The 25,034-nt window shown below is 44.7% G+C and overlaps 2 protein-coding genes across 4 annotated transcripts in view; one reads left to right on the top strand and one right to left on the bottom strand.

Moving 5' to 3' along the window:
• The first annotated feature begins 5,842 nt into the window (after positions 1–5,842).
• On the top strand, positions 5,843–12,386 carry Pdhb (pyruvate dehydrogenase E1 subunit beta). The gene is made up of 10 exons (XM_027387723.2): positions 5,843–5,969; positions 6,042–6,095; positions 7,798–7,905; positions 7,999–8,061; positions 8,152–8,187; positions 8,479–8,764; positions 9,128–9,238; positions 9,672–9,763; positions 10,920–11,061; positions 11,474–12,386. The coding sequence occupies exons 1-10, from the start codon at positions 5,928–5,930 to the stop codon at positions 11,617–11,619; spliced, it is 1,080 nt and encodes a 359-aa protein (XP_027243524.1). The 5' UTR covers positions 5,843–5,927; the 3' UTR covers positions 11,620–12,386.
• Positions 12,387–13,367: 981 nt separating this feature from the next.
• The window catches only part of Pxk (PX domain containing serine/threonine kinase like), a 70,832-nt gene continuing 59,165 nt past the window's right edge, over positions 13,368–25,034 (bottom strand). For 2 of the 3 annotated variants that reach the window (XM_027387701.2, XM_027387704.2), the window contains 5 exons: positions 24,902–24,979; positions 24,336–24,422; positions 23,829–23,895; positions 20,558–20,620; positions 13,368–14,531 (listed from right to left, as the gene is read on the bottom strand). In XM_027387701.2, coding sequence (XP_027243502.1) covers positions 14,317–14,531; positions 20,558–20,620; positions 23,829–23,895; positions 24,336–24,422; positions 24,902–24,979 — 510 coding nt within the window. In that variant the 3' untranslated portion in view covers positions 13,368–14,316. The remainder of the gene's footprint in view (positions 14,532–20,557; positions 20,621–23,828; positions 23,896–24,335; positions 24,423–24,901; positions 24,980–25,034) is intronic. The other variant, XM_027387702.2, reaches the window with a different exon arrangement.

The raw sequence follows: 25,034 nt of genomic DNA, 5'->3' as shown, positions 1-25,034 counted from the left end.
TTGGTTGTTATGGCCTATAGGCCCTCCCAGGGCAGTTGCTATGCTCTGCATGCCACTGTTACCATAATAACATAAAGCACATCCAGAGTCCCTCCAGCTAACTTCTGATTGATTCCTTGCCACGTGGAGGGTATCTGACCTCCTAGTGACTAGAGAAGGCCCAGCAAGGTCAGACATGTGCTGAGTAAGAGGCCTACATGTCTTTTCTGTAGTCTGTCATGGCTGCTAAAGCAGGGGGCTGGTCCCTTCATTGTTAGTGGGACAAGGACCTGCCTTGCCCAGTGGGAACCCTTCTTCAGAAGACGTTCTGTTCAAGGTATTCTCCCACACCCCCTGTTTTTGACCCAAGGCCTACCAACCACAGTGGATGCATTGTGTAGGCTTTGGGTTCCAGCATAGACTTGTGAAATGGGCACCTGCCATTTGAAACCTGATCCCCAAATGCCCTTGGGCTGCCTTTTACAAAATCCTTTTAAATTGGGGCTATCTGACACCGTATGTCCTGAACGGCTGATTTCTCTGTGCACTAAGGCCTGGCCTCAATATGCCCTTGACAATGGGACACGATGGCCACCAGGGGGAGCTTTTAAACTTTTCTATCCTCAGTGACCTTGAAATTTCTTGCCGGTGTGGGGACAAGTGAACAGAACCCCCATATCTTTATGGTTTCTGGATACTATGCTCCTGCCCTTCCCTCAGTAGCCAGTGTCTCATTGGCTAGGGTCATGACGCTTCTAGATTTCCACCTATCTAGGAACTGGGACCCTAGTTCTGAAAATTCTGCCCTGACCTTGCTGCTAGAGACACTGGTCCCTCCCCCACCCCACCCTGCCTACCCAACCCCTCTTTTGGGGCCACATGTTCCATTCAGTGGCCCACATTCCTCCTCCTACCCACCTCTTCCCCCTTCCTTCCCCTCCAGGACAAAGGTCAAGTAACAACTTCCTCCTCCTTACCCACTTTCCTCTTTCCCCTCCCCCTCCGCTCCTCCCTCTCTTTCCACCTCCTTGTCCCCCCCTCTACCTATACTTGACCTAGCCTCCCCAGCAGGAGCCACAGTCCTAGCCACCCATTTCATCTCTGAGTCAGCACCAGATATTAAAAAGCAATTTAAAAAGGCTGAGGAGGGTCCCTAAACTCCCATACAGGAATTGGTTAAAAATGGCTTTTAAAGTTTTCAATGCGGGGGCTGGAGAGATGGCTCAGAGGTTAAGAGCACTGGCTGCTCTTCCAGAGGTCCTGAATTCAATTCCCAGCAACCACACGGTGGCTCACAGCCATCCGTTATGAGATCCGGTGCCCTCTTCTGGTGTGCAGATATACATGGAAGCAGAATGTTGTATACATAATAAGTAAATAAAATCTTAAAAAAAAATTTTTTTTCAATGCCCAAAAAGAGGCAGCCAAGTCCTCCGGAAAGACGAGGCTACAACAGAAGGCCATGCTCCAAGCCCAAGCCTTAGCAGCTGCCCTAAGAACACAAGGGGTACAAAGTTGATCACCACGAGGCTCCATCCCGCTGGAGCTCAACCCTAGTCAGCTCTGCCAGGAGCCTGCTACAAACGCGGACAGAACAGTCATTTGGCAAGATATTGCCTAGACCCTGAACTCCCAATGAGGCCATGCCCCGTCTGCCATCAGCCTGGACACGGGAAAGCCGAATGCCTCCGTGCGGGATCGTCCTCTATGCCATACCACGGAGGTCCAGCCTCACCAACACCGGCTGCTGAGACTGTGCCAGCCTTCAAATTACTCAGTGTGGAGGACTGACTTGGCCCAGACTTGGTGACTCCCGCTGCCTTCTCTGAGCCTAGGGTAACACTGCAGGTAGCGGCTTATAACAATACTTTTATTTTGGACACGGTAGCTACCTACTCTATTTTGACATCCCACTTGGGTCTCACAGTTCCCTCTCCAATTTCTGTTGTGGGGATGGATGGGATCCCCTTCTTCCCATTTCAGTAAAAACCTGGGACCGCTTTAGCTGAAAAAGCTGTCTCACTTCTGCTCATCTACTTAACCCTCTCAGATCTGATGACATTTGATGACTAGGGTACCTGTAGCTCATTAGTTCATTAGTTAAGTTTCCTGCTAAAAGTATAGACAAGTGTGCCTCTTTTACAGGCTTCATAGTCAGGGATTAACAGGTTTCAGATGTACCTTCAGAAGTTCAGAGTTTTAAATTTCTCTGGCTGTTCTCTAAAAATTTCCATGCCCTTTAACATAAAGCCATAGCCTTTTACTATTAAAAACATCAAGATGTAAATCTGTTCCAGCTGTCTTATACAGATAACAGCAATTTCCTGGGAGAAGTTCTATATCAAGAAATCTCGTCTCATATAAACAGTCTCCAAAACCCATTTTTTCCCTACCCATTTTGGGGCTTATCTTGCAGGTTCATTCCTCTTGCCTGGGCCAAGGTCAACCCACAGAGGGTCCTCCAGATAACGCCAGCACCTGCACCAGCCCCTGGGACTTCACCACGGGTACCACCTCTCCAGGCTTAAGAGGAAACCTAGCCTCCAGGCATTGGTGGCGGATGCCTTTAATCCCAGCACTAGGGAGGCAGAGGCAGGTGGATCTCTGTGAGTTCGAGACCAGCCTGGTCTACAAGAGCTAGTTCCAGGACAGCCTCCAAAGCCACAGAGAAACCCTGTCTCGAAAAACAAAAACAAAAACAAAAACAAAAACAAAAAAAAAAAAAGAGGAAACCTAACCTAACAACTAGAATCTGGTTTTCCAAGCTGTTCCAATGAAGGACACACCTGCTCTCCTGTCTCGCTCACCTTTGCCTCTTCTGTACAACTAGGACACTTCTCCATTCCCTTCATCCTGTCAGTTATCACCCTTCCCATAGCTAGGCCCATTCATAGGGCTGATGATAATAATCTATTTTTTTTCTCCTAGCAACCTGCCTTCTACAACTCAAGGAACTGGTGCCTGAGGTCTATAGACTGGCAGCTAAACAGATGCTTCTTCACCCTCACCTTCCGCTGAGCATGAACCCACCAACTCCTGACTCTCCCCCTCCCCCACATTGTCCCTTGTCAGCAGGAAGAAGCCAAACATGAAGCAGTGTCCATACACCCAAAGAGTCTGGGATGTTTTGTTTTGTTTTGTTTTTTTGAGACAGGGTTTCTCTGTGTAGCTTTGGAGCCTATCCTGGCACTCGCTCTGGAGACCAGGCTGGCCTTGAACTCACAGAGATCTGCCTGCCTCTTCCTCCCGAGTGCTGGTATTAAAGGTGTGTGCCACCAACACCAAGCTCTGGGATGTTTTTTGTTTGTTTGTTTTTGTTTTTGTTTATGAGGCAGAGTTTCTCTGTGGCTTTGGAGGCTGTCTGTCCTGGAACTAGCTCTTGTAATCCAAATATATGACAGGTAAGAATAGGAGGACAGGAAGTTCAAAGTCATCCTTAACTATTGAGTTTGAGTTCAGTTTACATTATATTAGACCCCATCTCAAAGAAAAGGAAACAAACATAAACAAAATGTAAAAGTTACTATACAGCTATACACACCCATATCTCAGTGGAAGAGAAGAGTTCCCAAATAGGCTCAAGGAATATGGCCAACTGGGCCCACTGGTTGGCAAACCTGCAAAAACAGCTGAATAAAAAGAGTTTTCACAAATGATGCTGAAAAAAATAACATATTCATACAGAAAAGTCTTGAACCTAAACCTTATACTTTAAAAACTGGATCACATATCTACTTTCAAAACTTTCAAAGGAAAACCTTGCAACTTAGTGTTGGCAAAGCATTCATAGCTTTGAGTATATTTGTGTGTGTTGAAGTCTTGCTGTGTAGTCCAAGACTTCAGGTTCTTAGCCTCTTGACAGCTGGGGTTGTAGATATGCATCACCACACCCAGCCTTCAAAATCACTTTAAAAACTAAAACTAGGCCGGGCTGTGGCAGCGCACACTTTAGCTCCAGCACTCAGAGGGAGAGGCAATCGGATCTCTGTGAGTTCGAGACCAGCTTGGTCTACAAGAGCTAGTTCCAGTACAGCCTCCAAAGCCACAGAGAAACCCTGTCTCCAAAAACAAAAAAACAAAAACCCTAAAACTAAAGGATAATAAAAGGTAAATTTAATCCCAGTACCTGGGAGGCAGAGACAGGAAGATTTCTGTGAGTTCGAGGCCAGCCTGGTCTACAAAGTGAGTTCCAGGACAGCCAAGGCTACACAGAGAAACCCTGTCTCAGGAAAACAAAAACAAAAAACATTCCATGAAAGTCTTTCGAAGCAGCGAAGATTAAAAAGTCCTTGTCCTAAGCACAAGTTTTTAGGGTATTTGATAGGAAATATCCATATTTGCTATTTCTTTTGTTTGTTTGTTTTTTCGAGACAGGATTTCTTTGCTGTCCTGGCTGCCTTGGGACTCTTTCTGTAGGTGAGGCTGGCCTCAAACTCAGAGATTCACCTGCTTCTGCCTCCTGAGGGCTGGGATTAAAGGTGTGTGTCACCACCGCGCATCTCATATTTGATATACAAAGTGACCACCTGATGACAGCAGTGAGGGAGATCTGGAAGGGGTTGATCGCATTTTTCCATTTACAGATGAGATAGAATACAGAAAATAAAGACCACATCCAAGCAGCTATTCCCAAATGTCTATCTCTAGCCCTACCAAGTCTTTAGGCTTCAGACTTCTCCCATTTGGGTATTGAGAGAAAGAAAGAAAAAGGACACGACTGCTCCTAGGTATGGTGAATAACGTTTATTATGGATATGTGGGAGAGCATAGCCAGAGGCAGAGACACCTGGGAGAGTTCAGAGTGGACGTGACCAGGCTGAGCTGAGCCATGTGAGGAGAGGAGGGGAAATGGGAGCCAGGTGTTTCAGTAAGGTAAAAAAGGGCCGGTAATCAAAATGTCTGGATTATATAGGAAAGAGCCTCTGGGGGTTAGGGCACCTCAGACCTTGGGCTGGAAAGTTCAGGGTACAGGGTAGGGTATGCCAGACATACAAGTCATTCCAAGGAACTGAAGGATGCTGGGAGGACCTGGCAGCCAGGCCCACTTTGATATGTTAAATAGGCGAACCACGGGCCGTTTGTCTCACATTTGAGTCGTAGGTTTGCCATCTAAATTCAGCATGATCAGAACAATTTCCTCACATCTTCATGCCTAAGTGCAGATAAAAATAACAGCAACCACCTACAATCACTTATGAAGTACACATCACAATGCTTGGCACACAGTGGACGCAAGGCTTACATGAAAGCTATTGTTTATAGTCAATGGACCGCGCCCATCCATACAAAGGCGAGGGCTCTCCTCCCAGATGTCTCAGCCTCTGGTTATGCTCTCCCATATATCTGTATAATAAACTTTCTCCTTCACCGTACCGAGGAGCCGTCATGTCCATGCCTTTCCTTTTTATTTAGTTCTCCTCCACGGGACTGTGGGCAAGAGCCACCCACGCGGTACTCAAGGCCCGCAGTGTCTGCGGAGGGGTGGCCTTAAGGCCCCTCCATCCTCGGTCAGGCCTCATTGCCAGTCTCAGCACCTGGGCGGGCAGGCAGGCAGCAGCCAGGGGCGTGTGCACCGCGTGCTAGCAGCTGCAGCCGGCTGTCTGCTAAACGTTCTCGGGTGCGTGCGCCGGGTCAGAAAAGATCAGCTGCTCCACGCCACCTCCGCCGGCTCCCGCCTGCCCAGGTGGGCGGGACTCGCACACGTCGCCCCCTCTCGTTGGCCACGCTCGCAGAGGCCTTTGCTAGCCCGAGGGGCGGGACCCTTTGGCATTGCGCCTTGCTATTGGCTTGCTCAGGAGGGCCGGGCCCTCAGTCGTCACTCTCCATTGGCTTCGGCTGACGGGTTAGGGCGGGCCCTGAGCTCGCCACGCCCCACCGTTGGTTGCGCCAGGCCCGGTCTGCGGAGCTTCTGTGTTGTCATTAGGCCGCCAGTAGAGGACACGGGCAAGATGGCGACGCTGGCCGGCGTGCTGCGGGGACCCTGGCGGCAGGTAGGTGGCGGCCCCCGCACGCCCGCGGCAGGCCCCGGGCCCTCCCTGAACCTCTTTCTCTCTCCCGGCCAGGTGTCTGGACTTGTGAAGCGGCGTTTTCACCGCTCGGCGCCCGCGGCACTGCAGGTAACCGTCTCCGACCCTGAGCAAGGCCGGGAGGGAGTCCTCGGTCCTGGGCGCGGGCGGGAGGTGGAAGGGTGGCGTCGCCGACCCTGGCAGCGGCTGAGCCCTGCGAATGAACCGCACTTTGTGTCCCCGCCCGGCGCCTCTCAAGCTGACACCCGTCCCCCGCGAGGCCGGAGGTCGTCTAACAAGCAGCCAGCGCTTTCCCTGACCCCCCCCCCACACACACACACACATACACCCGAAGTTGTGGTAAAAATACAACTTTAAAACCTTTGGTTAAGCCGGGCGTTGGTGGCGTATGCCTTTAACCCCAGTTCTCGGGAGGCAGAGGCAGGTGGATCTCTGTGAGTTCGAGACCAGCCTGATCTACAAGAGCTAGTTCCAGGACAGGCTCCAAAACAATACAGGGAAAACCTGTCTCGAAAAACCGAAAAAGAAAAAAAACAAAAACAAAAACAACAACAAAAAGAAAAAACCTTAGGTTAAAATGTCAAGTTCAGCGGCATCGACTGCGGTCGTCATATACACTGTCCATTTCTTAGTAGTTTTTTTGATTACCGGCTGTTACACGATAACTCACACTACTCTGCTATTCTAGACCATTTTGTATTTTTCTTGCTCAGGAAGGCCGGACCCTTAGTCCTTAGTTTGCTGGCTCTAGAATGTTATATGAGTTGGATCGTTTGCTCTTTTGTGTCTGGCTTATTTAACTTCTCACAGTAGCTTCAAGGTTCATCCATATTGTGAAATTCATACATCAGAATTTGTTCCTTTGAGAGGTTGAGTCATAGCCTTTGCACATCGTATACATTTATTCAAGGATGAGTATTTGGCTTGTTCCCACCTTTTGGGTTTGTAATGGTGCTGAGAACATCGGCTGCAGATACATGCTTGAGTCCCTGCTTTCAGTTCTTTGGCATAAGTATATTTAGAAGTGGAGGACTTAACCTTTCTACATATTAAAGCAGCAGCTCCTGCATTGTGGATGTCAAGTGTTGGGCACTAGTGAGTGCTTAATGCTTAGACTTAGATTTCCTTGCTAGTTCTCTGCCTCTTAGTATTCCAAGTGTAGTGACAGAAACAACTTAGCATGTTTTCTCCTTAGGAAACTGCCTGTGACACAGTTTAGGGTTCCATCAGTGTGTTGTTGTTGCCTGGGTGTGCATCAAATGGTACAACCAGTGTTCTGTAAGTTTTCATTAACATCTAGTGAAGGATTAGTGGTAGAGTGTTACTTTTTAAGTTCTTGGAAGTTTAATTTGACTTTTTTGTTGTTGTTTGTTTTCGAGACAGGGTTTCTCTTTGTAGCTTTGGCTCCTATCCTGGTAGTCGCTCTGGAGACGAGGCTGGCCTCGAACTCACATAGATCCGCCTGACTCTGCCTCCCGAGTGCTGGGATTAAAGGCGTGCGCCACCAACGCCTGGCTTGGAATTTTAATTTGTATGATACGCATTTATCTATGCACTTGAGGTCAACTTCCAGGGAATCAGTTTCCTCCTTCCATAATGTGTGACTGGGATCAAACTCATCAGACTTGGCCATCTTGCCTCCTCAGATTCTTGGAACTTTAAAGGGAATTGCCTGCTTGAGTGTTAATTATGTTTTGTCTTGTGGGCAGCCTAGGTAAGTATAAGGAAGGGAATTTCCATAGTATCTAAATAATCCTTTAGCTTATTTCCTGTTTATATACCCCTATGCCAGTTGACAGTTCGAGAAGCTATTAATCAAGGTATGGATGAAGAACTAGAAAGAGATGAAAAGGTATTTCTGCTTGGTGAAGAAGTTGCCCAGTATGATGGTGCATATAAGGTAACTGAAATAGGTAAACTTGATATAGAATTAAAAAGTACCCATTTGCCCTGATAAGCACTTGTAAGTCATGGGGTTAAATTCTAATTGTAGGTTAGCAGAGGCCTATGGAAAAAATACGGTGACAAGAGGATCATAGATACTCCCATATCAGAGGTACGCTTTCCAGACCAGCTTTGAGAATCGAGTTGAGTATTCAGTTTTAATTTCTGTGGATGTTTTCTTACGTTGCTGTTTGCTTTACAGATGGGCTTTGCTGGAATTGCTGTTGGTGCAGCTATGGTATGTACTATTATTTATGAAGGTCATCTAAGGAGATTTCCTTTAATACTATCTTCTGAAAATGTTGTTTGAGCTGGACATGGTGGCACTCACCTTTAACCTAACCCCAGCACTTGGGAAGCAGAGGATAGCCAGGACTACATAGAGAAATCCTGTTTTAAAAAACCAACAAAAAAAAAAAAAAGAAAAAGAAAGAAAATATTGTTTGTAATACTGGAAAAGTGGAGTGGTTATTCAGCACTCTTGCTTGTTCTGTTTAGTCTTTTTAACATTGATGTTTCTACTTGACAGGCTGGGTTGCGGCCTATCTGTGAATTTATGACCTTCAACTTCTCTATGCAAGCCATTGACCAGGTTATAAACTCAGCTGCTAAGACTTACTACATGTCTGCTGGCCTCCAGCCTGTGCCCATAGTATTCAGGGGGCCCAATGGTGCCTCAGCAGGTGTAGCTGCTCAGCACTCACAATGCTTTGCTGCATGGTATGGGCACTGCCCAGGTTTAAAAGTGGTCAGCCCCTGGAATTCCGAGGATGCAAAAGGACTTATTAAATCGGCCATTCGTGATGATAATCCAGGTCAGCATAATAACATTAAAAACTGACATGAACTCTTGCATATGAGGATCAAGGCATCTAGTGAGATGTAGCACAGCATATGAAAAGTGCTAATGACTTATAGACAGTAAAAAGTATGCTATTCCTTCTCACTGTAAGGTGCTGGTTACTTACTGTGCACCCACACCCATTAACCTTAGCATATACAATTATATTGATCAAACTGCATGTGTCAGCATGGAACCCATCCTAAAGCTTCTAGACTGAAAGAGACAAGACTTCTTAGTGTTCAGAAGATTAATGATTTCATTGTATATGCATTTCTAGTCATTTTGTCTGTAGTATTTTTTGTTTATTTATTTGAGAACTTATAATGTCTTGCAGTGGTGATGCTAGAGAATGAACTAATGTATGGAGTTGCATTTGAACTTCCTACAGAAGCTCAGTCAAAAGATTTTCTGATTCCTATAGGAAAAGCCAAAATTGAAAGGCAAGGTAAGAATCCTTAGTATACATTAACCATTATTTTTACTGTAGCTCTTGTGTTTGCATATGTCAGAAGTTACTGCCTTGTAATTTGACTTAAAAAGTAAAGGATAAATGAGCTCAAGTTAGGCTTTGCTGAATCCCGTCTGTCTGGTACATGTTTCTTTCTTTCTTTTTTTTTTTTCCAGACAGGGTTTCTCTGTGTAGCTTTGGAGCCTATCCTGGCACTCACTCTGGAGACCAGGCTGTCCTCGAACTCACAGAGATCCGCCTGCCTCTGCCTCCCGAGTGCTGTACATATATATTTCATGTCCAGGAATACAACCTCATTGTTTAGCTCACTGAAATAAGGTGAAGGTTTGATAAGAGCTATAGCTGGCTGCAGAATCACCAGTGCTACATTAGTTCCATTGACCTCTAATCTGTGACCACTGTATTTCAGGGACACACATCACTGTAGTTGCCCATTCAAGACCAGTGGGCCACTGCCTAGAAGCTGCAGCAGTACTGTCTAAGGAGGGAATTGAATGTGAGGTAAGTGGACAGACACACACACACACACACACACACACACACACTGGGTCTTTTAATAACTTCTCAAGACACACACACACACACACACACACACACACACACACACACACACACACACACACACACACACACTGGGTCTTTTAATAACCTTCTCAAGATCCAGTCTTGCTGGTCTGGGGAGATAGCTTGCTAAGCAAGCATGAGGACCAGAGTTTGGATCCATCCCAGCACTCAAAAAGAAACAAAAACCAAACAATCCAAGCATGACAGCATGAGCTTGTTATCCCAGCCCTGGGGAAGCATTGCTAGGAGGATGTCTGGTGCTTGCTAGCCTTGCCAGCCAGTCTAACCAATTAGTTAGCTCCAGATTCACTCTTTCTTTCTTTCTTTTTTTTTTTTTATAAAGATTATACAGTGTTCTGCCTGCATGTATGCCTGCAAGACAGAAGAGGGCACTAGATCTCATAAGGGATGGTTTGAGCCACCATGTGGTAGCTGGGAATTGAACTCAGGACCTCTGAAAGAGCAGCCAGTGCTCTTAACCTCTGAGCCATCTCTCCAGCCCAAAAGAGCAATTGCACAAGAAACCTGAGGTCATCCTCTGACTCCTCACATGTGTGTACATACACAATCACATATCACAAGATCCAGTCTTAGAGCTGGACTTCAAAAGTAACCGAATCTGCGTAGAATCTACCAAGTAGTTCTCCTTGGAAAGTGTTTCATAAGCTATAAAATGAGGATAATAGAACTTCTACTCCATGGGGTATGATGGTGTAGGGCCTGGTGTACACTAAGCACTCAACTATTTTGATAGATGGTGAAACCAAGGAGGGTGAGCAAAGCTTCCTGTGATGGGAGTACAGCTTTCTATTTTATGAGTTCATTTACTTTTTAAGACAAGGTCTTGTGTATAGCCTACATTGTCCTCAAACATGATCATCCTGCCTCAGCCTCCCAAGTGTCAGGATTACAAGTCTGCACTACTATACTGTTTTTCCTTTTAGTCTCTGATTGTGTACCCATTGATAGGTGGGTTCAATTTCCTAGATCCAGAGATTAGCAAAAACAAAAAGAGGGATGTTTTGGGGTCAAGGCTGTATTTGTCTTTTGGATCCTATAAAGCCTATTTACCTAATTACTGCATTGTCTTTAGGTGATAAATTTGCGTACTATCAGACCAATGGACATTGAAGCCATAGAAGCCAGTGTCATGAAGACAAATCACCTTGTAACTGTGGAAGGAGGCTGGCCACAGTTTGGAGTGGGAGCTGAGATTTGTGCCAGAATCATGGAAGGTATTTCAAAGAAACTTATTCTAGGATACATCAAGCTGCAGTAAACAGCATACTTGAAAAGATCAAGCTAGGGGTGACCAAATGACTTTTTTTTTTTTTTTTTTTTTTGAGACAGGGTTTCTCTGTGGCTTTGGAGGCTGTCTTAGAACTAGCTCTTGTAGACCAGGCTGGCCTCAAACTCTCAGAGATCCACCTGCCTCTGCTTCCCAAGTGCTGGGATTAAAAAGGCATGTGCTACCACCATCTGTCGACTGAACAACTTTCAATTTGTCAGTCTAGGGTTTTTGTCTTCAGGTAAATGTTTGAGGAAGTCAAGTCAAAAGAGTGCCCTATAACTAGGGTTCATTGATTACCTTGTTTTCTCTTCCCGAGTCCCAAATCAGCCTCTCAAGGTGAGCCTTCTCTTCCCCAGGCCCTGCATTCAATTTCCTTGATGCTCCTGCTGTTCGTGTCACTGGTGCTGATGTCCCTATGCCTTATGCAAAGATCCTAGAAGACAACTCCATACCTCAGGTCAAAGACATCATATTTGCAGTAAAGAAGACACTGAATGTCTAATTTGGACTTTGAATATCAAGTCATTGAAATTTATTTAAAATACTTATTGGGACTTCATCTGATGTGTACTGAGAAACTTTCCTAGTTATAAAGTCAATGCTAAAGCAGCAGCAGGTGTCTCTGTACTGATAAGAAGCTTAAATATGCTTATGAGTGGAAAACTCCACTTCCCGCGGTAGATGCTATACTTTCTTTGTCTGTTACGGTTGGTCTAGTCTTTGAGTAAGATTAATATAAATATTTTCCCTCTTTTACTACAAGGGGCAAGAATGTTGCAGAGTCCTGATGAAAGATATACCCCCAGAAGATACATGTTTAAAAAGTATATTATCTACATTTGCTTTAAGTTGTTTTGATAAGGAATAAAGGGGATTTCTACCTATGAGTAATCATGCGCCCGCACCCCCCCAAGGTTTCTCTATGAACAGTTCTGGCTGTCTGGGTACTCACTTTGTAGACCAGGCTGGCCTCAAACAGAGATCTGCTTGCCTCTGCCTCCCAAATGTTGGGATTAAAGGCATGTGCTCAGCTGACACCACTGTTGTAATCCAGGCAAACCTGGTCCTGCCTCTCACTCACCTGCACATGGCAGGTGTATACACCCTGGATCTTTAAACTTCACCTACTTCCATTCTCTTTCCTGCTGTTTCCCGTGGGGCAGAAAGGACTTTTGCTGTCCCTCTTCTCTTCTGTCCTCTCTCTCTTTACCTCTTTTCTCCCCCACCCCCTTCCTTCCCTTTCTAATAAAACTTCTCATTTAAGCTGTCTGCCTGGCGTGTGTGTCCCTCCGCCCCAGTCACCCTCGCCTGCCATGGGATTCGCCAAGGTTCTCCTCCTGCTTTATCATAACCACCACCCGGGGAATAACTATTATTATATTAGTGAAATAATGGATGTGGAAGTCTTGGAGTACTATTAAGAAATTTGTGTTAAATGGAAAATAACTTGATATACTGTATAAAGCCTCCTTAGTTTTTGGAAGGATTTCACTGTATTTCCTGGCTGGCCCAGAGCTATTTAGACCAGGATCTCCTAGAGATCCACCTGCCTCTGCCTCCCAAGAGCTGCCACCCCACCTGGCCCTCATTGAAAGTGTTTTTGTTTTTGTCTTTACATTTCCAGGACCATAAGCATGTTAGCCGAGTGCTCTACCACACCCCCAGACCCTATTTGCTTTTATTCATATATCTGAAACTACCCAAAACTGAAAAACCTGAAAGCAGAAGCGCTGGGATCCAGGTTTCCATCAGTGGTCACTAGTCAACACAGCACTTATACAGCCTCACAATTCATTTATTTCCTTTTTTGTTTTTTTGAGGCAGGTCCCATTGGCTTCAGATTCATTAATTAGTAGAGGATGATGACCTTGAGATTTTAACTACCTACCTCCACCTCCCAAGTGCTATAGACACAGCACCATGCTTAGTTGATACAGTGCTATATAAGCACTGTGCCAACTGACTTACATCCCCAGCACAGTATCTTTTGAAATGAAAAAGGTTGATGTCAGGTGCTTCTCACAGTGCCAAAACCAGATATGTCATATATGAGCCTTTTTAGAACTTGGTGGAAAGGATTGGTTTAAACAAGTTATGAAAGCATACACTGATGGTTTCTACATAATGAGGGTTATTAGCAATTACAAAGGAGGTAAGGTGACAGAAGGAGGGAGTATACTTTGAGATTACATTTCTTCACAAAATATACTGTAGAAGTTCTCATCTGAAATATCTAGCAAAGTCACAACATTTTCTTCACATGATTTATTTTAATACAAAATACAGCTGAGTATGTATCACAGATTACAATACTATATACAATGACATTCTTTCTGCATAGTAACCAACACTGATGTGTGTATTTGAATTTTAAAATGGATTTTTTTAATAATCCTTTAAAGTGCAACTTATTTAAAGGTTTAAGCAAATCACAGAATGAAAGATTTCTAATATCTGAGTAACATCAAAAAAGATGCTGAAGTTGGATAAATCAAATCAGAAGTGATCACCATAGATGCCAGATTCACTTGTAATGCTGACTCTCCCTCTACAAATGCTGAGGAGTAAGACAATACCTTAACTGGCAGGAGCTTTTTCTGTGGTTAATGTTTTTGTTTGTTTTGGTACATTCTAACTTAAGAAAACTATGAATCCAGCGTGACTGTTCTCAGCCACAGTGAGATTCCCTCTGTCCTGTGAAAGAGAATGAAGAGAGCTCTTGCTTCTCTGCCTCAGCAGTGTGACAGCCTTGGTTACAGTGTTAGTGTCTGAGGTGAACTACCTAAGAAACCAGAGAAGCTTCAGAGGAGTGAGCTAGGAGAACACTTCTGATAGAGTAGGAGGGACAGCCATAGACCAGTCACTGCTGTGACAGAATATTGCCACTGCTTTTGTCTTTGTCATTTTCCTTTAGCTGGTGAAAATAATGATTCCCATATGCTGCTGTTCCTAAAGGAAGCTCATCAGAGTCACACGAAGGAGCAAAATGTTAAGGCAGCAGTGCTGGCCCCATTTATTTATTTGGAGAGCATTTTCATCTTGAAGACTCTTACTGAAGCAAGACTGGCTGTACTGGCTCTGCAAGGACTCACCCCAGGAAGGGACTTGTTGGGGGCTATGTAAGGACTCACCTAGGAAGAGGGACTTAGGTGGGAGTGGAACAGCCAAGAGCTTGCCCTCCCAGTGTAAACAAGAAACGTCAGCCAATCTTAGGAGCACTGTGATCACAGGTTTTGGCTTTCTTCAAAGTTCCCTTTTGGAAATTCTGGATGGAGCTGAGCAAGGCCCCACGGTTCACGCCATTCATATCCTGGGGCAGTAGCGGGACAGGCATCTCTGTGCCTGAGGTTGTTGAGGGACCTGCTGGTGGAGGCGGAGGTGGTGGTGGAGGTGGAGGTAATGCAGAAGACAGCCCTGTAGAGGAAAACGGAGGTCAGTGCTCACCATTCCACCTGCCCTGCATGCTACTGCATGTGGAGCTCAGAGGACAAGGTGTGGCAGAGTCAGTTCTACCATGCAGGTCCTAGAGACTACTCAGGTTGTTAAGGCTTCAGGGGCCTGCACCTTTACCTGTGGAGCCATCTAGCCAGTCCCTAAATTTCGTTTTGTTGTTAAAGTTTTGTTCTTCCTTTAAATCACTAGGTAAACTGTTGTTTCCAAAGTAGTGAAACATCACTGCCATACTAATGTGTGTCAGTTATGAACATTGTGGTCTTCTAAGACCCTACTTATCTGTTATTACCACACTGCTATGAGCAGCAGGAATAACAGGCAAGACACCTTGTCCACAAATAGAGATGAAGGATGAATGGCTCAAGGTCACCAATAAAATACTCAGTTATCTCCTTTCCACTAAGCAATGGCCAAAGTCTTGCAATTCACAAAACCCACTTACCTTCTTTTATACCTTTACCCCAACCCAAGGCAGCTGAAATTAAAGAATCACACAGATGCAAACTCATGCTCTACAAGCATGGAATTCTCAATGATAGCATAGCAATACGTAAAGATTAAATACAGACAAATGAATACAACGTAATTTACATTGGTTTTGCTCAACGATGAATGAAATTCAATTAGCTTTTATGTAGGATGGATTGTGGAAGACATTCCTGGCTTTCCATTACAGGGTTATAATGGGCAGTAACCTTTAAGTGACTACTGAGGTACGAAGCCCAGGTGGAGTAAGGGTAGATGCATTGCACTTGAGGCATTTGAGTAATGACAGTGAAATGCTAGAGTGCGGGAGGGCTCTCTTGAAGCTCTGGAAACTGAGTCTCTCCACTGACAGCATGCAGCCACAGGAATAAGCTCTGCCCATGTGGGATAAATAGCTATTGATAACCCACACATTAGGTACTATCCTAATGGCCAGAGAAGGGCAGTAGAAAATAGGAGTTTCAGGGTCAGTTTTGTGCCCAGACTCCTAGCTGAAGAATCACTGCAGGATTAAGGCTCAAAAGATAGGTTTGGAATGCAACAGCACTGGGGACTACTGCATGCCTGAAACTGACCATCCTGAGACTGGCTGCCCTACAGTCTAGGGTTTAGGAAGGCTAGAGAAAGCCCTAGAGGCTTGAATTCATGAGTATGGGTAGTAGCCTTGACAGCTTGTTTTCAGAGAACTAACCCCTTGACTCTGGCCTCACAACCTCACATGTACTTCCAGAGTTTAGGAAACGATGAGCCTGAAACTATCCCTAAGTGAAAGCTAGAGGTTGGTTGTATCAATATAGCATCTAAAATATTACACCTGTATAGCAAACAGAAGAGGGGGCTGTGTGAGAAGTGGAGCTGCTCATTCCAGTGGGGGAAAAGTAAACACCCTGAAGCCTGCTCACAGGGAGCTGGACTATATAGTCCCAAAGGGCCTGGTGTATACACTTAAGGCACAGAGAGCTAGAACTCAACCTCCAGGGGATACTGTAAATTGAGGAGAGACCCTTAGAACCAAAAGGGCAAAACTGGAAGAGGCAGGAACATAATAGGAGCTTGATCTCTGAGAATAAGCTCCATCCCTTCATTGTCTTTGGTCATTTAAAGAGACTAACAGGTTAGTGAGTATAAGATAGGACCATTAGTAACAATGTCGAGAAAGGAAAGGAAGAGACAGAGAACAAACACAAGCTGACAATTTGTCCTGTGACAAACCCCAAAACAACTGCCTATGGATGCACTCCGTTTGTACCTGTACTCAAAAGTCCTTTTTGTTAAGTCCTAGCAGTCTTATCCCCAAGCCACAGATAAAAGAACAGACAAACTCCATGTTGGACTAGTGGTTATATGAGGTCACAACTAGGATGGGGCATGCTCCTAAAAGTGCATCTACAGTGACAACCAGGTCAGTCCTGAGTTCTCATAGTTCATGTTCTCTTAGACAGAAATCTCAATACTAGCTGATCTAACTTTCCCAACTCTGGTACACAAAGAAAAATTATGTATTGAGGGTTACTGTGCCAGCAATTTCTATTTTGGGAAGTGTCCTTCCCAAAAGAGTGTTAGTCACCTATTCTTAGGCCAATTCCAGTAGCTTCTCTGGGTTTCTATAGCTCTGGATGGGTAAACCAACTGGCCACTAGACCATACAGGACCCAGGAGAGACAGCAGTCACACAGGGACACAGTAGTCCTCAGCTTTTTGGGCCATCCTTTGCCTTGGCCTTAGGTGGGTGAGGAGACTCATGATCACTCAAGAATTCCCAAGTGTATGTCAGAAAGAACTAATTTTTTTGTCATCAATTATAAAAGCCAGGAAGTTGTGCCAACAACCAACTGCAGAATACCACATCTTCAACAGCATCTAGGAACCAACATTTTGCAGCAGCTCCTATTTGAGAGTAACAGTTTCCAAAAATTAAAATGCAGTCAAATGCCATTGAGATGAAATTAGAGCTCATATCTCCAAACTAAAATTGGAGTGAAATGAAAATTTTAGAAGATCATGACAGAAATGAAATGAATACAGATGAAGTGACCTGAGGGGTCTTTTAAAGATGCTGTGTTTCACTGAAATGTTCCCATGTTCACCAGTGACACAAATGCATTGGGGCCAATCTCACACACAGGAACATAGCATCTTTAAAGCTAGAGAAGTCACAGCATAGCTTACTTTACCGAAAATTCACGTTCAAAGTGGTGCATGCTCTACTGAAGACAGCAGGGGTGGGGGGAGAGACAGAGAGACATCATTATTCAGAGTTTAGTGTCATTTAGGTAAATAGTTACATAAAATGTTAGCCTGAATTGCATGTTAAGTATTCTCACCGTAAACTCTAGGGTACACTCAACCACAAAATGCCGTGCTTTACAAACTCAAACATGAACCTTTCAGGATACTGCAAGTGAACAAATCACTTCCTTTTTCACACTTTCCTAAGCCAGTTAAATGCTGTTTTTATTTATTTACAAGCACAATCTGCACTTCAGAAGAGCATGGAGGTTTTCTTTCTCCAAGTGCAGCAAAAGAGATGCCAGTGGCCTGTTCTGCTCTGAACTTTATCACCAACCAAGGATATTTTATCAAGAGGTTCAATGAAGGAAAACTCACTGCTTTACAACAAAGTCTTCCACCGTCTAAAATAGAGGTTCTCTTTTTAAGTTGAAAAGAACTAAGAAAACAGGCATAGGAGGAGGGGTTTGTAAGTGGGCCACTGGAAGAGCTGTTGTGTAGGACACCCTCTCCCTAGCCCACTTTAGTCTAGTAAAACTTCCAAATGGCAAAAGCAAGGAAATGGATGTTCGTGTTCTTTCAAACTCACTAGGTTTCAGGTTAAAAGGCAACAATAATGCTTCTTTCCCCATACAGGGAGCCCCAGATCTCAAGACAAACAGCAAGTAAAAACATGAGACTGAGATGTGCTCCCTGGGTCCCTGCTGCCACAAGGCTAGTCCCTCTCCTTTCACCAGGGGAGAGGTCCAGGGAGAAGCTCATACCCTTAGAACTGGGGGTAGTGGGCAGACCACAGCAGCAGAAAGTCATTCCCATGGTCACCTTGCATGGCGGCAACCTGCTCAGGGCAAAATACACTGCTTTTTGTGTGTGACTTTGCTTACTGGATCAAGAGACCAAACCCAGGGTGGAACTACATCCCCAACCCTCGGGTTTTTTTGAGACACTGTCTTACTACACACAACTCAAGCTGGCCTCAAATTCTGAACCCTCCTTCCTCAGCTTCCCAATATTACTAGCATGCTCCACCAGGCTTATGTGTAGCTTTTAAAACGAGACAATTGTTAAAGCTGGATACAAATTTTAGTATATACTGGCTTCAGACTTGATTAATCCAGGCAAATTCTATGTTTTAAGTTCATTTCTCTTAGTAAATCCATAGCCCTACTAATTCTTAACTCTCCTAGGCTCTCTGTTTATACTCTATCATTCTCTAGGCCCATGTTCCATTTCCTCCCCTTAAACTCTCCAGATTCAAGACTTTCCACAATTTTCACCCTAATCTGATAAAAATTTACTGCTTAGAAAGCAGTGCTATGAATATTAATGAAAAGGGCAAAGGTTCGTGTGTGTGTGTGTGTGTGTGTGTGTGTGTGTGTGTGTGTATGTGTGTGGTACAAGTGCCAAACAGTGTGTGTGTGTGTGTGTGTTGTACAAGTGCCAAACAGTGTTGTGTGTGTGTGTGTGTGTGTGTGTGTGTGTGTGTGGTACAAGTGCCAAACAGTGTGTGTGTGTGTGTGTTGTACAAGTGCCAAACAGTGTGTGTGTGTGTGTGTTGTACAAGTGCCAAACAGTGTGGAGGTCAGAGAACAACTTGCAGAAGTCAATTCTCTCCTATCATGTGGGTTCCAGAGATAGAACTCTGGTTGTTAGGCTTGGCAGTAAACACCTTTATTATCAGCACTGAGCCATCTCTTTGGCCCAAGGAGCCTTTTAAAAAGCCAGACTATCAGAAAGCCATCTAGAGAAGAGGACATCTACAGCCTCCACTAGAGAAACCTGGAGATGAAGGGTCAGCAAATGACATGGGAAAGATTAAGTGATGATGGTTTGTGGAGAGATTTTATTTGAAAGAAAAAGAAAACTTGCATAGGACAGGGTCTGAGCTGTGGTTTGACTCATGACTTCCAATGATTTTTCATTTGTCTAGAATGTTTTTCTGAAAACTACTTGTAGGCTGTTATAGATGTTGACTGCCATGCCAATAGTTTAATTCCTTTATCACACTTTCACCATTTTGAACTTCTTTTCTCTGTTTATTAGAAGTAATTTTGTTGCCGGGCGTTGGTGGCACATGCCTTTAATCCCAGCACTCGGGAGGCAGAGGCAGGTGGATCTCTGTGAGTTCGAGGCCAGCCTGGTCTCCAGAGTGAGTGCCAGGATAGGCTCCAAAGCTACACAGAGAAACCCTGTATCGAAACCCACCCCCCAAAACAGTAATTTTGTTTGTTAAAAAACATTAATTGAAGTCTATTTAGAAATTCAATGCAAAATCTGCTGAGAAAGTCAGAGACAAAAGAATCGTTCCCATGATCTGGTATTTCTGCTTTATAAAACTGGCCCTGGCCTAGAACATTCTGCAGCAAGCACTTTCAGCAGCAAGGAGACAGCCAATCAAAAACAGGAATCAAAGCCATTCCTGTTTTTTCCCAGAAGGCTTAGCCAGAGTCATTTAAAGGGAACCAATACTGTAAGCATTAGAGAGTCATACTCCAACCCTGCCAAAGACCCCCTTTCAAACAGGTGGAGGAACTCTACCAAGGTCAGCAGTAAGTTCTGAGTGGGAGAACCAGCTTCTTAAGATACCTAAATAGTCTTGATGAATGATCATTCATTCAAGGAGGAAAGCAAATATGCTGCCCCCTTGTTTTTACTGGGCTGCAAAATGGTTAGAAAGAAGATCTTAGTTCAAAAAGGAAAGATGAAAAACAGCATTATGAGACTGTTCCACAGAATTGTTTTTGTAAGTAATCCCAAAGACAAATTCCTTGTCAGCATTTTCCCCCACACCCCTCACAGTATGTGATTTAGTTCACAAGTGAAATTAAGGTTAATGACAACAATTCAGATAAGTACATGCCTTACAGAGCAGAAGAGAGAACAAATGGTTTTCAGGAAATTGTTAGTGGGGATATTTCACTCTGTGCCAGGCAGCTCATCAGCTCTGCCATGACAGACCCATAGCAGGAAGGTCTGGAGGAGAAAACTGTAGTAGGACAAAGTCTAGGACAAGTGTGTTTGCTTTGCCCCATGACAAGCTCTGACCCAAGGAGCCTCACAAGAAGCTTTTCAGCAAACAGCAAATGAGCCAGAGAGGACTGGGGTCCTGAAAACAGCCGGTCGCCTGAGCACTGAGCTTGGGAACCTAGCCTCTCAAACCTCCAGATAACACAGTTTGTATTTGCATATGTCCCTCTGGAGAAGACAGTGGGGTCTAACTCCTGACAGGCCTGGGTGGAGAGGAAGAAGACAGCACCTTATACATTACTGACCTGCTGTGGAGGGTGGAACTGGAGACGATGGGGATGTGAGAGGTGAGCTGGCCCCAGATCCTGCTAAGAAAAACAGAAATCTTCACTGGGACTAAAGACAGATGTTTGAAACTTGGCATGAGCAGAAACTCAGCATTGTCTGAGGATCTGTACTTAGCTCAGCATGTTCTGTGGAACAATGTGATGAGGGAACAGAAAATTTAGAATTTAGACACAGTGGTGACAGGTTTCCCTCAGCGCAGAGTGTATTTCCTTCATTAGGTCACTAAACTCACTGACCAGAGAGGAAGTGGGTGCTATAAGCGCTTGTTGCCATGTCTCTTCCTGAACCAACCTTGGCAGAAGTCTCACCCAAAGGAAGTCAGAGCACTCTGTAGCATATACACACACACCCTTTCTCCTTCCCTTCCTCCCTCTATGCATGCATTCCCTGCAGCCTTCTCAATGATTATTTTGTCTTAGTCTCCCAAGTACTAGGCATGCAATACCACATCAGACTCATTTTCTGAGATAGGACTTTTCTATGGAGCTCTGGCTACCCTGGAACTCACTATGTAGACCTTGAACTTACAGAAATCCATCCACCTGACTCTGCTAACCAAGTGCTTGGATTAAAGATCTGCACCACTACACCCGACTCAGGCTTTACCCATCCATGCATTTATGTTTGAGGCACAGTCTCACTAAGTAGCCCAAACTAGCCTCAACCTTCAGGGTGCTCTAATTACAGGTAGGGTGTGACCACACCCTGCTCAGTCCTCCTGCATGCATCTCAGTATCTCCTCTAGAGGAGGCAGACAGCTTCCTATCTGAATTGACCAATGAAAATGAAAATGAAGCATAGTCTGCTGAAGATCAACTTTACCAGTAGGTATATCCAGTTAAAGAGGCTAGTTCCAAGGCTGTGGATTTTCTAGAACCGTGCTTTTTTTTTTTTTTTTTTTTTTTTTGGTTTTTCGAGACAGGGTTTCTCTGTGTAGCTTTGAAGCCTATCCTGGCACTCGCTCTGGGAGACTAGGCTGGCCTCGAACTCACAAAGATCCACCTGCCTCTGCCTCCTGAGTGCTGGGATTAAAGGCGTTCGCCACCAACGCCCGGCTAGACCTTTTCTTATATGAAATTCTGTAAACACCCTCATTTAGGATAAAAACCATAAGCACAATCCAAAATCCCTATAGCTGGAAAATCCCTAAAAAATATCCTGTCAGTTCAATGAGGAAGTAGCCCTACAGCAGAAGCCTCTTGTTTGGAAATAGGAAGGCACAGTACTGCAGAAAGGACAGCCAGAGCTTCTTCACCAGGAGTCATCCAAAGGGAGGGTATCATCCGGCACTGAGAAGCCCCCACTAGCTGCTCCAAGGTTAGGCCTCCAGCTATCACCCATAATGACTCAGAGGATGTGTTGATGCCCCAGGGACACACTGGAGATGGGCCCTAAATAAACCACACCTCACACTCTTCACAGTACTTCTTTACTCTGTATAATAGGAGAGTTGCTTTGCTGAAAAGGGAAGAGGCAAAACTCAGCAAGGCTGCTTTCCTACTGTTTTCAGCACAAACAGATCTTAAAGACAGAAAACTGAACTTATAATTCTAGGTTGGTAACTGATCTATACATTTCCATCAATACTTGGCTTTCCTAAACTCCTGAGGTGTGTTGGTTATGATTTTTGTTTTTAATTTATTTGTTTTTTCAAAACAGGGTTTCTCTGTGTAGCTCTGGCTGCCCTGGAACTCACTCAGTAGACCAGGCTGGCTTCAAACTTGGAGATCCTGCCTGCCTCTGCCTTCCCAAGTGCTGGGATTAAAGGCATGCACCACCACTGCCCAGCTATGATTTTTGTTTTTTAGACAAGTTTTGTGTGTCTTTTAGATTGGCTTCAAACTTGCTAAGTAGCTGAGGATAACCCTAAACTCCCGATCCTCCTGTTTCCACCTCCTAAGTGCCAGGATTATAAGCATGTTCATCACACCTAGTTTACTGTATTACAGGAATGAAAGCAGGGTCTTGTGATGCTAGGTGACCATTCTGTCAACTAAGGTACATCATTAGTCCTTGGAATTCTCTGGTGTCCACTCTAACTGTATGTGAAAGAGAGTAGGCATAATCTTGGTAAGGAGTCAGGTATAGGTTTTCTCTGTTCTATAAAGAACTAGCTGCTTAAACAAAATCACTAGTGTATAGACATGCTAGTTGAAGACATGCATCTTCCCTACCAATGAAAGTCCATCGTGTAACTCTGGAACAAATAGATTTCCAGATTTGAAATTAGACACCAGTCACAGCAGCTTCCATCCCCAGACATATGTTGGTCCTTACTGGATTCTTCTTTTTTCCTTCTCCCTGTGCCTAACTCAAGCCTAGGATTCTGTGATAGTGTCATGATTCTCATCCTATTTCTAGTGTTTGAGGACTCACATTTCAATCTTTCAATTCTCAGCTCTACCCACATCTCCAGCATTCCCCAACTGTGGATAAGCTAGCCTTCAAGATACATCTCAGTTCTCCTGTGTATCTCTCAGTATCCCCTCTAGTGTCCCCATCTGCGGATAATCCAGCCTTCAAGGTACATCTCAGTTTTGTGTGCCTCTCAATATCTCCTCTAGTGTAAGCAAAACATCTTATCTGAATTGACCAAGGAAAATGAGGCACGACCTGTGACTGATCCATCCATCCACCCGTACACCCACCCATCCAGTCTCACTACAGCGCCCAGGCTAGTTTCCAATTCATGGCCTCAAATAATCTGTCTGTTCCCCAAGTGGCTGGAACCACATGCTTGGACAAACCATGCCCAGCCCGTCCACTTTTAAAGACTTCTGCTTCATGACCTGCCCCTCCTCACTCTGGTGTTAAGGAAGGGGTGAATGAGCCTCCTCCACACCTGACACTGACAGTGGGGCTTTCAGTGCTCACTCACCCTTGGCCCTCTAGCTTCTCAAGCATTCTCCTCTTTGCATATTCAGCTCCTTATGGGTTCTTAGTCTCTTTAAAGTATAATTAGCTAAACTTCAATTTCCCCTTCTCATGCCTCACCCTCCAGGTTACTGAAAACTCCCTTCTTTTCCTCCAACCAAATGGGTTCCAGAGCAGAAGGCAAGATTTGGGCTAATTTCCATGTACACAGAAGGAAGGGCCTGTGTCTCTGGTGTTGTCACAATCCTCGCTGGGGACAGAGTTCTAATCTCTGCACTCATCACTTACTGCTCAGTCTACAGAGTTCTGACCTCCACCACTGCATGCTGGGCTCCAGTCACCTAGACCTGTTACCTGAGTTATTGGAGTTGTGCTTTACTGGCTGTTCTTCACTGTTTTCAACAGCAGATCGTTTGGATTTCTTTAAAAATAAAAGAAAGGTGGGTTGTGAGCAAAGCAAAGGCACACTTTAGTTGAGAGTTAAAAACAAATCCCAGATATATAGTTTAGCCAGCTAACCTAATGCAGTGAAGAAGCCACAAGCCAAGGGGAAAATAAAACCAGAATGCTGACTTAACCTACCCAAGCTGACCATTTCCTCCAATTACTTTATGCCATAATGGGCCAAGAAAACTAGGAAACTACATGGTCCATTATGGTTGGGGGGGGGAGTGGGGGGTGTAGGGTGTGTGTATGTGTGTGTATGTGTGTGTGTGTGTTTCCAAAACAGTCATTTGTAAGTGCTTTTAGCATTCAAGGAGATATAGTACAAAACATGTCATTAAGTGTACACCATTAGTTTTAGAATTTTCTTTAGATACAGTCAGGAAATCAAAAAGACAACATGGACAACAGGCTTACCTTTCGAGCTAGGATCTTTCTCCTTTTCCTTTCTTCTTCAGACCCGTGGTGTGACTGAGCTCTTGTTAGTCTTCGATGTTGGTGAATCTTTAAGAGATTACGATCCCCAATAAGTGTCAGCAAACTCTACCTACCACAGGACCCTAATGTATCTTCTATGTGTATGATCACATTAAACAGTTAGGATAAACAGGTCTTTCTTGGCCTGCTGTCTTGTGGCTCAGGTCCAGATCTACAGGAGAAAGGTATGCTGAGTGATGATGGTCCTTCTCGCTTTCCCATTCCTTTCTACCATCTCTCTACAGAGAGTGCTGCCAATCACTCCTAATAAAACCCTATGGTGAAGGTTGACCACTCTTGTGCGTGTGCTGTCCCTCACAGATTGAGGGCTGAACTAAGAGATATTCTGCTCTGTGTCACAGAGCTCAGCCCAAAATCTGGTCGAGAGCAACTATGCACAAAACGTTTACCAAGTGACCAGTCAAAAGTCAATCACTGTGAACCTCAGGGCAGGGAATGTTGACACTAGATGATCATAGGGCAATGAGGGACTACTGCCAGCTTACCTGCTTCTGTTCTTCAACGAGTCTCTTTTCTATACATTCTTTGGCAATTCTCAAAGCCTCTTTTAATTTTGTGGGGATCTGAAAGGAGAAGTAGCACATGAACTACTGACTGAAGTGAAGTTCCTGATTCCTG

The sequence above is a fragment of the Cricetulus griseus genome (genome assembly GCF_003668045.3).
Source record: "Cricetulus griseus strain 17A/GY chromosome 1 unlocalized genomic scaffold, alternate assembly CriGri-PICRH-1.0 chr1_1, whole genome shotgun sequence".
Taxonomy (NCBI): Eukaryota; Metazoa; Chordata; class Mammalia; order Rodentia; family Cricetidae; genus Cricetulus; species Cricetulus griseus.
Note: the sequence above shows the minus strand (reverse complement) of the source record. Positions and strands in the feature narration are given on the sequence as shown.

What these genes read in the sequence shown, in the direction of transcription:
- Pdhb (XM_027387723.2), top strand. Translation starts at nt 5,928, where the DNA reads ATGGCGACGCTGGCCGGCGTGCTGCGGGGACCCTGGCGGCAG. An exon ending in AGTATGATGGTGCATATAAG is followed by an intron (nt 7,906 to 7,998) that starts GTAACTGAAATA and finishes TTCTAATTGTAG; the next exon opens with GTTAGCAGAGGCCTATGGAA. An exon ending in TTGTGCCAGAATCATGGAAG is followed by an intron (nt 11,062 to 11,473) that starts GTATTTCAAAGA and finishes TCTCTTCCCCAG; the next exon opens with GCCCTGCATTCAATTTCCTT.